The sequence below is a fragment of the Trifolium pratense genome, linkage group LG2 (assembly GCF_020283565.1).
Source record: "Trifolium pratense cultivar HEN17-A07 linkage group LG2, ARS_RC_1.1, whole genome shotgun sequence".
NCBI lineage: Eukaryota > Viridiplantae > Streptophyta > Magnoliopsida > Fabales > Fabaceae > Trifolium > Trifolium pratense.
The window spans coordinates 39,079,242-39,093,694 of NC_060060.1; the positions used below are offsets into that span (position 1 = coordinate 39,079,242).

A 14,453-nucleotide genomic window follows, 5' to 3' on the forward strand; every position below is an offset into this window, starting at 1 on the left:
TTATTGTTTGTGACCACTTATTCAAATACTCTCATTTCTCTATGAAATAAATAATACTAGTGTTCACTTATTCTCCCTTCAGCACTTGATAGCAGTAATTTTTTAAGGGTTTGTACATTTTACTAATGATTTTGAGATTTGTTTATTGTTGTATTTATTTATCTATGGGTTTGTTTGGGCTCACCTTTCAGCCTTAAAACACCATTATTATTTTGATCATTTTAATAAACCTCTTTGTATGTACCCGTGAGCTTAGTTCGATTAGAAGAGATATCACATATATTATGTAGGAGTCAGGGTTCGAATCCCGTTCACTTCACTCATCCACTTTTAAGGTGGAATTTCTAGCAATTAGATTACAAGATGAAAAAAATTCTTTGTATTAGTACAAAATAAATTGTCGTTTAAAAAAAATAGCAAAGTCAAACAAGTTTGTGGTAAAAACAAACCTATGATAGAAATTCAACTCCATCAACAAATCAAACAACATAATTAACATATATCTGTCATAATAAATCTAACAACAATAAATAAATATCAAAATAAGGGTTTAAAAAATTGAATCGGACCGCCCGGAACTAAACCTGTATTTGGTCCGGTCAGCATATCAAACCGTCCATACAGTTGAATTGGTCAATATTTGTTTAGACCGATCAGACCCAAACTGGTTCAGTTACGCGCGCTCTGCTTTATTAAAAAAATAATTGAAATTTGACTGGCATGGAAATCAAACCTGCCCCCCTTCTTCACATAGGCATGTCAAGCTAAACTCGTGGGTAAATCAAATTTTGATCACTATTATAAGCAAAAGTTAATTATTACTTTTAAACTAATTAATACTACTAATCCTAATATACCCTTATTTGATTCTATTTTTTTAGGTATTTATTTCACTTTTACACTTTTCAAAAGGGATAATATAGTAAACTTAACTCATGTTTTTGCATTAAATCATGAAAATTAACTTCATTTAACTAAATTTTTTAAACACCACATAAACAATTTTTTTTACTAATATTTATGTCCGGAGGAGTACGGTAGCATTTTCATAATAATAATACCGGGTCAATTTTATTTTTTTTATGTTGACAAAACCCGGTCCACCTTAAAACAGCAATAGTTTCACGTCTGCTCACACGTCTTGTTCATATGTTTCACACTTGTACTCAACAAATTCAAATTTCCCATTCATCCAATTTCTTTATGATAACTGCACATTTCATTATTGTCTCATTACTACCTTACCTTCCATAACACATTCACATTAACATTTTCTCTTCCCTTGCTTGCACCTCCCACAACACACATCATCAACAAATCATATCATGAAGGTATGTATCTCTATCTAATTTCACTTCTTTTTTCTATTTTTTTTTTCTTTTTCTGACACACAAACTTCAATTTCCCCATTTTCTCTTGCAGAATTCTACTCTTGCAACAACAACAATAACCCTTTTGGCCATTCTACTTTTTCTCCATTCGTCACTTGCTCTCAAGGTACACCTTTTTTTTTATTTTTTTATATTTTTTAAATTTGTTATTTTCAATTACCCATTTTGCTTCTCTGAGCTTAACCTTCTTAAACAGGAAGGACAAATATGTGTAGCAGACAAAAATTGCAACTCAGGTTTACACTGTGAAACATGTGTGGCAAATGGAAACGTGAGACCAAGATGCACACGTATCCAACCAACAAATCCCACTTCAAAGGTTTCACCTTTTTTTTTTTTTTTTCTTTCTTTACTATGTTATGTTCATTTTCATGTTTTCTTCTGCTATGAATATGTTGTTTGTTATCTAACATTGTAAAGTTTTGGTTTTTATTTAGGTGAAGGGGTTGCCATTTAATCGGTATTCGTGGTTAACAACGCATAATTCATTTGCTCTTTTGGGTCAGAAATCAGCTACTGGTTCTGTGATTCTTGCTCCCACAAATCAGCAAGACACCATCACTGCTCAGCTTAATGTAATAATCTCTTCAATCCCTCTTTTTTTTTCCCACAAAATTAATAATTAAATTTCGATATACTAGAGTTTAGAAGTAATTATGGCTCTTGGTAAAAAATAGCGGATAGGTTATAAGCTAGATGTTAGCTTATAGCGAATAAGTTAGCTGATTGAATTTTTAGTGTTTAGTAAAATGGATGTTTAATTAATATTTAATTTTTTTTAAGTAAGATGACAAGGGTAAAATTGGAAGAAAAAATTATATGCTTTAAGCTACAAGCTTATAAGCTACTTGAAATACCGTTTGAAAAATAAGTTATAAGCTAGTAAAATAAGCTATAAGCGCTTTTTGAAGAACGTTTAACAAACAGGTGTTTGTTGGTCATATTAGCTTATACGATATAAACTCAAAATCTGATCTTACCAAACAGAGCCTATAATTGAAATTAAAGGTTTTTATGATAATCTGACTATTACTATTGATCTATGAAGCACAAATACATAGACACAAATATGGACACTGATGTAATTCAATGTAATCATATGTGTCAGACTGTCAGGCCGTGTCAGTGTCGGACACCGACATCTAGACATGTCTAATTCGAAGAGTGTTTGTACTTCAGAGCTATTGATCTGACAATGTATGAAATGTTTACGGGAAAATGTATATGAACTAAATCCAAAATTAATTAATTATGGTGTTTGGTTGTTTCTAGGAAAATATTAAATTTGAGAAAAATGAAAGTGAAAAGAAAAGGAAACCTCAATGAAACTTTAAGCATATGTTAGTTAGATGATCATTTGTCGTGTCCCACATTATGTTACGTCTCAGCCTACTTACCGAGAAAGCTAAGCTTATGCTTTTGTGAATATTGCATCAGAACACAATGTACCCACTTTCTATTTTTAAGTTTTTTAAATTTTATATTGAAAAAGTCTGAAAGTGGTTGTTAAGTTGTTGGAGAATATTAATAGCAGTAATTCACTATATATGATAGTTTAGTTCAAGAATATGATGCATGTGGGGTTATGGGAGATTATATTTTAAATTGACCAAACAACAACTAGGATTTTTTGACATGGTTGAATAGTTCAATTAGTTAATTAATTACTTGTTTTGTTGGATTAGTTAGAGAATTTTGTATATGAAATGGTACTACTTCATTGTTTGAGAATGTTTGTAGTAATTTTTTAATGACATGTTGGGAAATGTTGAAGCAGACTTTGTTAAAACAACATTATCTTGGTTTTGAAGTAATCAAATCTAACCTAAGAAGAAAGTTAATGGGTCAAAGTTAAAACACAAACAAAACAGAAGTGACGACTTGTAATTTTACCGTGTTTGGATAAACTGCTTAATTGAGGGTTATATAACCAACAATGAATTGGTTCAAGTTGTGAGAGTCTTGGTCCCCTTAAGCATGTGGTCAGGGGTTCGATTTTTGGCTCATGCGTATGGAGAAAATTCGATTGGGAGGGGAGAACCCACCTTGTCTGCCCCACAGGTTCCCCGACGGAGATTAGTCATCGCTAACGGTGGTGGAAACTTTATACCAATATCATGGTAACCCAAAAAAATAATTGAGGGTTATATAGCATAAACACTTATCATATACAATAAGCGCTTATGTATACTTATTTCTATAACAAAATTAAAATGAAGTCAAACTGTTTTCATATAACCTACGAGTTTTTTTCATAAGCTATATTTAATAACTTCTGGAAATAAGCTGAAAACAGCTTATGAATATGTTATAAGCTATCCCAAATAGTCTCACAAGTACTTATACCAATAGATAAACTCAAATAATTGATCCAAACAGTAAAAATAACTTCATCTCATAACTTGGTGAGGATTATATACCTACATCATTGCAGTTACACAACTTACGCTGATCAATAGCATCACTTTTCGACGAGCTGCTTTATGTATTCTGATGGGCCGAACACTTTTGATTCGAGTTCAGGAGTTAAAGTCTAGTGGCATCTTTTTAGGTTGGACTGATGGTCTTCTTCGGTGATTTGGAGGCTGAGGATTGCCCTTCTAAGAATGGGATTAGAAGGGTTCCTCTATTAGGTGGTGTTTAGTTTTAGCTTTATTCATTGATGTTCCGCTTATATACGGCGCCTTTGTTTTGTAGTTCCGTTTTTTCCTGCCTCTGTTCGTCTTGTACAGAGACCAGTTATTAATAATAATATATTTTGCCGTTCAAAAAAAAAATAGCATCACTTTCTAAAAACAGTTAGATGCATAGTACAAAACTAATGAAAAGAAAATTATCAACTGTTAATTTACCAATGCCTAACAGAAATTTATGCTATTACAACTTCTTGAGGATATAAATGATTTCAGCTTTTAGCACCTTAAGCTTATATTTCACATTTTTCTTTCAGAATGGTGTACGAGGCTTGATGCTTGATTTGTATGACTTCGAGAATGATGTTTGGCTTTGTCACTCATTTGGTGGCCAGTGCTTCAACTACACAGCTTTTGTAAGTAACAAATGGTTTATTTATTTGTTGGTATTCCAAATTAAGTACAAAATAGAATTTTGGAAACTTAACTTTTATTTCTGTGTGAATATGAAATCTTGTTATGCTTTTACTTAAATAATTAAGTTATCCAAAATGTGAACAATGCAGCAACCTGCAATCAATGTTCTCAAAGAGATTCAAGTATTTCTTGAAGCAAACCCATCAGAAATCGTTACTATCATTATCGAGGATTACGTTGCTTCGCCAAAAGGCCTAACAAAGGTGTTTAATGCTGCTGGACTGAGAAAATACTGGTTTCCAGTATCTCGAATGCCGAAAAATGGTGGAGACTGGCCAACAGTAGATGATATGGTCCAGAAGAACCAGCGTTTAGTAGTCTTCACTTCAAAAGCAGCTAAAGAAGCTTCTGAAGGGATAGCCTATGAATGGCGATATTTAGTAGAAAACCAATGTATGTAAAATATAAGTTCCTAAAATTGAAGTTATCCATGGTATTGGTAACAAAGATTGTAAATGGGGTTTGAGAGTTAAATTTTCACTTTTGCAGATGGAAATTCAAACGGAGGAATGAAAGCTGGTTCGTGTCCAAATCGCGCGGAATCACCAACTCTGAACACAACATCAAGATCATTAGTCCTAGTGAACTACTTTCGAGATCTTCCGGATGTAACTCAATCTTGCAAGGATAATTCAGCTCCTTTGCTTGACATGGTCAACACTTGTTATCAAGCAGCTGGAAAACGTTGGCCTAATTTCATTGCTGTTGATTTCTACAAGGTTGTCATATGATTAATTAGCTTATGATAAATTAAACCTTGCTTTTGAATTGATATTTTCAACTTATAGAGTAAGGAATTGTGATATGCTAGCAAACATAATTAACTCTTTTCTATCACATTGATGTTTCAGAGGAGTGATGGAGGGGGAGCTTCAGAAGCAGTTGATGTAGCTAATGGTCATCTAGTATGTGGTTGTGGAAACATAGCCTCTTGCAAGGTTTGTAGCCATTACTTTCATTCTGTGTTATTAAATAGTGGCTATAGAAGCGCTATTACATAGCGGAATTTGAACAGATCGTAATTGTTCCGCAATATACTATTTAGTTCGAAATATCATGCAATAGTGGCACCATAACACTGTTGAGTTAAAGAAATTGAACTAAACTACTATTTTCTGCAATTCACAATTGTCAACACTGATTTCATTCTTCTCGCAATTGTACAGGCAAACATGACATTTGGAGCATTATGTCAGGTACCTGAAGCTGAAATAACTTCTCCCCGTGGAGTTGCTCTAGAATCCAGCTTTGCCATTCTAAATTGCAAGCCAGTTAATTTATTGTTGTCATTTGCCACTACTCTTTTGGCAATGCTTGTGGCATTGTGAAATAGTCATTTCCTTTGATGAAATGCCAAATAGAAGAGTGTAGGGAAAGGGTATTAAAAAAATAAAAAATTGTGACATTGAATTGCTTGTGATCTATGTAGAACTGACACATTAGATTAAAGGCATGTTTGGTGTTCGACACGTATCAGTGTCGGACACTGACATGACACTGACAAGTGGTTACATTGAATTATTTTATTTTCTCAAATAATTACTTGTATCAGTGTCTTTGTCTAATGCCTATGTCTGTGTCAGTGCTTCATAGGCTTATACACAGTGTAGCTTAGAATAATACTAGGTTTTGTGTAACTGGTCTTTGTTTTTATTTATTGTAGGTGTGAGATTTGAAATTTGCAGTTGTAATTTTAATATCATGTTGTGTATACAATGGCCTCTCTAACTTGATACTATTGTGAAATTGTGAGTGTGCACCAGAGTGCACTTGAAATTAAATTAAAAGTCTGTTGAGGAGACTGTTTTGTTCATGAGCTGTCTATTGTGGTAACATTTGGTATATTTTTGGATGTGAGGAAGAACATGACACTCAATTACTAAACATTTTCGGTTACATTTCCGTTTTTATAGTGTTAGAAGCTTTGTGACAAATTATTCATATATGTGTCCTTATAAACAACATAAAATCCTAGTTCTTGGAACAATTTAGCTTCTGCTTAATTTGGGCTACTTGGTTTACAGTTCATAATAAAAACTAGCATTAAATACATTCACGCATTCATGGTAGAATTCTTTCACATATGAAACTAAGAAACACCTACATGAATTATAGCTTATAAAACAATCAGCAGATTCCCAATTTCACACTAAAGTTAAAGAAGTGGAAAAAACAAACCTTGATGTATATAAGCATATAATCATCCATAAAAAAAACTAGAGTAATGGAAATCACTTTTGAGAATCTGTGACTGATCAGTTCTATTTACAAATTCGATGAACCTTGCCGCAATAATCTTTACCATTTTACCTCAGTAAGTAGTCATTGGACGAACCGAAAGTATTAACGTTACAAACTTACAACCATTAGGCTAATTCTGAAACTCAGTCTTTGCTAACATCCACTGTTCGGTTAATGTTATTTGTATTGCTTTCTTGTGATTTTTGTAAGTGTGCAACTTTGGCGTGTTATGCAGCTGTAGCCACAGCAGTCTTACTTTTCACCCTCTGACCTTGTGGAAGGCTGGAAGCTCGGAGGCTTCACTAATAGGAGCAAACCGAAGCTTCGATGGAGGAATTAAACGGTCTATGGAAAGGCCGGGAACGTTGAATGTCAGCTCCTCAATTGTCCATGCTTCTTCCATCCTGGTCTAAGTGTGGCTCATTGCTGTTTCCCCAAATATATATAGGTGATTTTAGGGTAGGGGTGTGCAAATAATAAGGTTAACCATACCCAAATTACTAACCAAACCATTTCCATTTTTTAAAAGCCCAGCCCATTTTATAAAAAAACCAACCCAGACCATAAAACATAAAAATGGTAAACCGGTTTACCATTTCACTTAGTTGGTTTAGAACCGGTTTATTCTTTCTCAAAATTAATTTCAAAAGCGAGAAACCAAATAACAACCAAATCACAAAATCACAGTTTCATCAATCATCGCAAATCCTCCTCCTCCGTCAAACCCACTCTCCTCCTCCGTCAAACCCACTCCCACCGGCGAATCCTCCTCCGTCAAACCCACTCTCCTCCTCCGTCAAACCCACTCCCACCGGCGAATCCATCTCGTCCTCCGTCGCACAACCACTCACCATCGACGACAATCCAATCAGCTTAAATCGCAAAATCAGCTTAATCGGTGAGTGAATCTAATAATCTAATGTTGATTTCTGTTGAATAACTTGTTGAATCTGTTGAGTAGTTCTATAATTAAGTAGTTCTTGTGTATTGCTATTGAATTCACTTTTCAACGAGTATAATGGCCAGGTGGGAGAGTCTCATGCTAGCTCACAAGAATACCGACCTCATGAAGGTGGTAAAGCTGATCCATATGGCTTTAAGCCATTCTACAAGTCAAGTGGACGCAACAAAGCTGATTCTGAAGTAACAAAGTACTTGGATGAAATATTAGAGGAAGAAGGGGATTTAGATGTCCTAATTTGGTGGAAGGATAATTGTACTCGATATCCAGTCCTTGCAAGAATTGCAAGAGAAGTGTTGGCTATACCAGTCTCTACGGTTGCCTCTGAATCTGCCTTTAGTACCGGAGGGAGAGTGCTTGATGCATATAGGAGTTCACTGTCAGCAATAACAGTGGAAGCATTGATTTGCACACAAGATTGGGTTAAAAAAAAACATCATGGCATTGAGACATCATCTTTGGTTTCATATGATGATCTTAACACTCTACAGCAACTTGAGCAAGGTAAGATTAAAAGATATCTTCTTTTTACTTACTATAGTAAATCTATCTTTGATTCTTTGTTTTAGCTGTTTTCTTGTAGCTGGTGCGGGTGTTGACTAGCCCTCGTGCTTGGTTGGCTAGAAGTAATTGATCAATCTTGCTGATGGGTTTTTTTTATTTTGGCTTCATCCTCTTGCGCCTCAAGTTTGCGTTGGATGGTGTTCTCTCCAGCTTAGCCAGAAGCATTTGGGTTGCTTTGTTTGGTTTTTTAACTTTGGTTTAGTTACTTTGTTTGACTGTTTCTTCATTTTAGTTTGTCAATTAGTTTTCTCTAGTTTGTAATTTTTCTTCACTTCTTGCTGCGTGGTGGTGTTGTCTGAGTTAATTCTTAGCTTGCGAAGTTAGCCATGATCTTGTAGATGTATATGTCAGGAGCAAATATACATCTCAGAGGCATCCTATATTGACAAGTTGCACATGGATCTCAGAGGCATGGTAATAATGAATTCCTTTTTGTGTTTTGCAGATTTTTTTATCAAATCTTGGTAGTTCTTCGGCTTCTACGAGGCTCGATGACGATTGAAGGTAATTATGTCCCAATATTAGTAATTTTTAGGCTATAATGATGGAGTTGAATGAGTATGATGAGTTGAATTAGGCAGTTATAATTATCGTGACAGATTAGTTTGCATAGATATTGTCTAGTGAGTTTCATTGTAATAATGCTGCCTAAGTCCTTCTGCATAATTGAACTGGTGTAGTCAGTAGTGTACTTAGCTATTGTCTTGTGAGCTGCATAATTGAAAATTAGTGCTTAATTCTGGTATTGTTCGCTGTCCTTCAGTAACAGATTAGTTTGCATAGATATTGTCTAGTGAGTTTCATTGTAATAATGTTGCTTAAGTCCTTCTGCATAATTGAACTGGTGTAGTCAGTAGTTTGATATAACATGTGTAATAGCTCTTTGTGGTTGGATCTCATTATTATTTGATTTGATATTAGAACATGCAGAGTTTGTTCTCAGTTGAATTGTACTGGCATTTGTCTTTGGAAGTGATGAAATTGTGAACAAGTACTTCTTCTTTGTTAAATTTCACATCATTCTTCTTACTTCTTCTTTAGCTGTTTTGCCTCATTGCTTTTTCTTGCACTACTACTTTCTCTTTCTGTTGCAACTTTCCAACACTCTCTCTGCTCTGTTGCGACCCACACACTAATTCATGACAACGCCTATGAAGAAGTATAAACTTTTTTCTTAAAAAAATCAGTTTTAAAATTAATTTGAGTAAAAAAAAAAGTTTTAAAATTGGTTTGAGTAAAAAACCGGTTTAAAATTGGTTTGAGTAAAAAAAACCGGTTTAAAATTGGTTCAAGTGAATAATCCGATTTTTATTACAAACCGGTTATGAATTGGTTTCAAACTGGTTATGAACCATATCCAAATTGGTTTTATAAAATAACCGGTTTGTCATGAAATGGTTTTGGATCTAAACCAAAACCAAAAATTAGGTGTGGTGTGGTGTGGTTTTCAAACCATGCACACCCCTATTTTAGGGTTTAGTAACAGTAATAATAAATCGAACAAGAACAGAACATGCTTGGTGAACAAGTATGGAATACTTGCGCTTGCCAGCAGGAATCCGCATCACTCTCTCAACGGTTATATTTTGTTCTTTTTCTGCATTTATTCATATTATTTTATCTTACTAACTATTTTTTTTTTTTACAGGAATCTTACTAACTATCTATCAATCCATTATTTTTAGCCTTAATTAGTAAAATAGTTCCTTAAAGACATTTTTTGTTTCACATTGATCCCTTAAAAAAAAGGTCTGAATAGGTTCCTTAAAGAAAAAAATGTCCAAATAGGTCCCTTAAAGACATCTCCGTTAATCAGTTTGGTCTTTCCATCCATTTTTTCGAGGATCAAACTGATTAATGGAGATGTCTTTAAGGGATCAAACTGATTAACGGAGATGTCTTTAAGAGACCTTTTCGGACCTTTTTTTCTTTAAGGGACCTATTCAGTCATTTTTTTCTTTAAGGGACCAATGTGAAACCAAATGTCTTTAAGGGACCATTTTACTAATTAAGCTTTATTTTTATCATTATTATTTTTTATGGGTTTCTATGGGCCCAAACTCAAAATGTGATCTACAAATAAAAACTATGATGTTTTCTCTCCCGACCCCCCGTATTTCTTTTATACCCCTGAATTTCCAATTTTGTCCTTACAAAAACCAAAGTTTTTTTTTTGCCTTGAAAACAAATTTCGGTTTATAAAAACCGAAATTTACTATGAATTTGTACTAGAAAAAATTCGGTTTCTGCGAACCGAAGTTTTTTGCAAAGGTAAAATTAGAATATTGGAAGTCTAAAAGAATCACAAGGTCAAAAGAGAAAATATCAAAAATTATTCTTTAGCCCCCGAATTGTTCCCGGGCCTCCCAAAAATCTAAAAATACTCTTGAATTTGATCTAAGTTTGCTTTAGAACCTATGTTTTGGATTTGGGTTTAACTTCAAAACCTACAATCGAAATTCACATAACTTCAAAACCTACGATTCCGAAATGGTGCAATATAGTCGAGAGGAAAAAAATTGAAACATAGTTCTAATAATGCAGGAAAAAAACTACCCCACAACTAGGGACAGACACACTAAGGGGCTGTGTGTGGCTAAAGCCACACCAGATTTTTCATTTTTTTTTTTATAAAAATATATGTAGTGATAGAGAAAAATTGTGCGAATAGTTATCGTGTGGCATTGGTTAGCCCAACAGTCATTTTGCATGATTAAGTATTTTCATTCTTTATATAATGATAGTCGGTACAAGTTGGATATAGTCTTTTTCATTATTAGTATTATTCATCAAATACATCATTTATTTTTTTTAGGACATGTCGTTTGGTAGAATTTGAGTTCGATTTTTAGTGGGAACAATTCTTAGCCAGATTTTTCTAACCTCGCGGCCGGACTTTGTATTATCGGACTCCCTTCGCCCGGAAATTAGAGGACTAATGCCAAAAAAAAATATATCATTTATTCAATTAGTTTAAAAAGTGAATATTTGGTTATAATTAAAGTAGGAGAAAGTAGTTTCTTAAAAAATATACAATTTTTAGTCATAACGAATATAATTGTACCACTTTAATTCTTATTTTCAAGAGGACACAAATTTTGCAAATTTAAAAGGACTTTTAGATCTTTGTGCAAAACTTGTGCAAACAAATAAGTGCAACACATATCATTTGATTTATAAGCTTTTGAAGTTGGCTTTAGTCTTGCCGGTAGCAACTACAAGTGTGGAACGCATTTTTTCAGCTATGAATTAATTTAATAAAGAGTCTGCTATGTAACAAAATGAGTGATCAATAGTTAAATGATCGTCTTGTAACCCTTATAGAAAGAGATGTTCTTGCAAGAATTGACAATAATGTCATTTTAACTCATTTTCAACAAATGAATGGTAGACGATTTTCGTTGTAAATGTATTGTACTTAACAATATTATATCTTATTTTTATATTTTTTTTGTCGCATTTTCTTTAAGATTTTAGCCACACCAAATTTTCATGTCTAGATCCGTCTCTGCCCACAAGACAGACACAATACAAGCTAACACCTTGAAACTAAAACAACCAATCCACTAACCACTAAATACTAAATTCCACACGACACAGTAGCTACATACATGATGGAGATAACAATAGCAAAACAAAGCTCATTGGTGCATGGACCTTTTGTAAAAGAAGGTAAAGACATGGGACTAAAGTACTATTTTAAAATATATGGACCAAAATCGCAACTTTTTGAAACTTAAAAACATAGGGTGAAAATAGTAACTTTCATTTCAATCAACACAAAATTAATTAATTAAACTTTTTAATTTAAGCAGTGAAAAAATAGATGAAGTATGAAAACACAGCTGGAAACACGTGCGAAGAGAAGAAGGGAACAGTGTGTTTTGGAAGAAGCTGTATGTACAAAACATTGCCGGGTTGACCAGAGACATTATAGGGTCACACTTGGGTGTCTTTCATGCATGCTCGTGCTTCTGGGCCGCATTTGTCTCTCCCCCACGCGTGCCTCCAAATTCGGAAATGGATTTCCTAAAGTTGAATTTTGGTGCATTTTGGTGCAGTTGAGAAAATGAGTGTTTATTTGGGTAAGAGAGAGAAGGTAAAAACTTTAAAAAATAAATAAATAAATTGATTTTATCATAATTGCACATGACTTTGTGAAACTGCAGGAATTTGTAACAGCAGTGAATCTTGGTCCTCCAAATTCATCCCACCGTCGTCTCAATTCTCATCCACTTCCAAACATCACAAATATGTGACTACACACACTCCTTCAACTCTTCAACCAAAACTCCATATAATATACTTGTCCGACAATTTTACTATTTCTAAACTAAAGGAAGCATAACCAATGTATTGGTTGCATCATCAGGGTGTGGTGGTGGTGGTGGTGGTGGCCTATTGCCTCCTTTTGTATAAGTCTTGTAACTTTTTTTTTTACCTCTGGTGTCTTATTTTCGTGAATATTTTTTGGAATGAAATGTGAAATACGTCTTTTGAAATTTCAAAATTTGTTAAATATCTTCTGAAATTTGAAAAAAGGTAAATATCCCTATAAAATTGTAAAATGTCAATCAAATTGTCTCATGCTTCATTTACTCCATCTATTTTGAGCCTTTAAAAGCACATTGGTTGTGCCTTCAAACCTCCTTGCAACCAGGTGAATAATAAGGAACCAAAACAGCAAAACTATCATCACCAGATTCATCCTCATCATCATTATCATTACTTTCAAAATCAAAACCAAAAGGTTCTAATCATCCAATAGACCAATCTGAGTTATCAGATTCAGAACCAGACAAGAAACATCAATCACCAACATCATACTTTTTATCAATTCTTGTCTCATCCATCTTTTCCTCATCAAAATAGACGAAGTAAGCGAAGCAGGGGGGGCAATTTGATTGACATTTTACAATTTCAGGGGGATATTTGCATATTTTCAAATTTCATGGGGTATTTGACAAATTTTGAAATTTCAGGGGGTATTTAACATTTCACTCATATTGTTTGTTTTAACAATCGAGGAGATCGACCTCCCACATGTCGAACACGGCCCAAATCCCGTTAAAGTCTAAAGGCGCCTCAGCTTGCTCAATGGTCAAGGAAGTTGGCCTTCCACAATGACCGACATCGGAATGATTGACATTTATTGTCAATCATGACTCCTTAGTCGCTTTCCAACAGTCATTAATTAATGGCGAGGACGTTGAATCCGTCCTCCCATTAATGGCATTGGCTCCGCGTTGGGGGCTATATAAAGTCTTCTCATGCGGAAGGCACATGTACATTCTATCTACTTTCTAAAAACTTTTGCTTCACACACTTTATTGACTTAAGCATCGGAGCACCTACATGTACATAACTCCCTCCTCACTTGAGATGAAGAGAAGCACCACCGATCGATCAGTAAGCATAACCAATAGAGTTCTTCTCTCAATTCTTAAATTCTTGAGTAAGTCTCATTATATAATTTCTCCATTTCTTAATATCAGAGCCTTTACTAAAAACTTTGAGAATTATGAAAACTTTTTCGAGTAATAAATTTGTTTGAAATATGTATGGATATTACTAAATAAATTAATTTTTGTGTTAAATGTATTTAATATGTTGATTTTTTACATTTCTATGAAAATTGGTAATATTAATAAGTGATATATATTTAGATAGAGAAATTTTGAAGAGAGACTTATATTTAGGTAGAAACTTTTTTTTTTTTTTAAAATGAAGTACTTTATTCGTCCCTACCCTTCAACAAAATATACGACTATTAAACAAAGTAGTTGAAGTAATGAATTTGTTAAAATATTGTATTAGTTTTACATATTTATTCTATAATTATTCATATCAATGTTTTAAGAACCGAACCGGACCGGCCGGTTCAACCGGGAACCGGACACAGCAGCGGTCCGGGCTAGTGTTGAGAACCGGTAGTCTGCAGAACCGGAAAAAAACCGCTTGAAACCGGTACGAACCGTCCGGAACCGTTCGAACCGGTGAACCGGGGGCGGTTTGAAAAAAACGGCCGGTTCGGAATCTTTTGAAAATTTAAAAAAAAAAATTTCAATTTTTTTTTCGTTTTCTTTAATTAATATTTTTCTGAAGGAAACAAAGGAGTAGTAAGGAATTAATCCATAGCCTATATTGGAAAACCTATGTTAAATACAATTTAATGCCTAGCTTATA

The 14,453-nt window shown here is 34.0% G+C and overlaps 1 protein-coding gene and 1 long non-coding RNA gene across 5 annotated transcripts; both read left to right on the forward strand.

Annotated features, from left to right (window-relative positions):
- Nucleotides 1–1,084: 1,084 nt before the first annotated feature.
- LOC123907251 (PI-PLC X domain-containing protein At5g67130-like) lies at nt 1,085–6,314 on the forward strand. Of its 2 annotated transcripts, XM_045957442.1 has the most exons (9): nt 1,085–1,331; nt 1,423–1,497; nt 1,588–1,710; nt 1,829–1,966; nt 4,342–4,440; nt 4,591–4,894; nt 4,991–5,220; nt 5,353–5,439; nt 5,668–6,314. In XM_045957442.1, the coding sequence occupies exons 1-9, from the start codon at nt 1,326–1,328 to the stop codon at nt 5,827–5,829; spliced, it is 1,224 nt and encodes a 407-aa protein (XP_045813398.1). In that variant the 5' UTR covers nt 1,085–1,325; the 3' UTR covers nt 5,830–6,314. The 2 variants fall into 2 exon arrangements, with proteins under 2 accessions (XP_045813398.1, XP_045813397.1); XM_045957441.1 differs by having other exon boundaries at nt 1,423–1,710.
- Nucleotides 6,315–7,393: 1,079 nt separating this feature from the next.
- On the forward strand, nt 7,394–9,307 carry LOC123907252. 3 transcript variants are annotated; one of them, XR_006809188.1, is made up of 3 exons: nt 7,415–7,640; nt 7,769–8,207; nt 8,273–9,307. It is a non-coding gene; the product is annotated as an uncharacterized LOC123907252 (long non-coding RNA). The 3 variants fall into 3 exon arrangements; XR_006809187.1 differs by having other exon boundaries at nt 8,713–9,307; XR_006809189.1 differs by having other exon boundaries at nt 7,394–7,640; nt 7,769–9,307.
- The last annotated feature ends 5,146 nt before the right edge of the window (nt 9,308–14,453 follow it).

Coding starts and splice junctions, on each gene's coding strand:
- LOC123907251 (XM_045957441.1), top strand. Junction 1,711..1,828: donor CAACAAATCCCACTTCAAAG/GTTTCACCTTTT, acceptor GTTTTTATTTAG/GTGAAGGGGTTGCCATTTAA. Junction 1,967..4,341: donor CCATCACTGCTCAGCTTAAT/GTAATAATCTCT, acceptor TTTTTCTTTCAG/AATGGTGTACGAGGCTTGAT.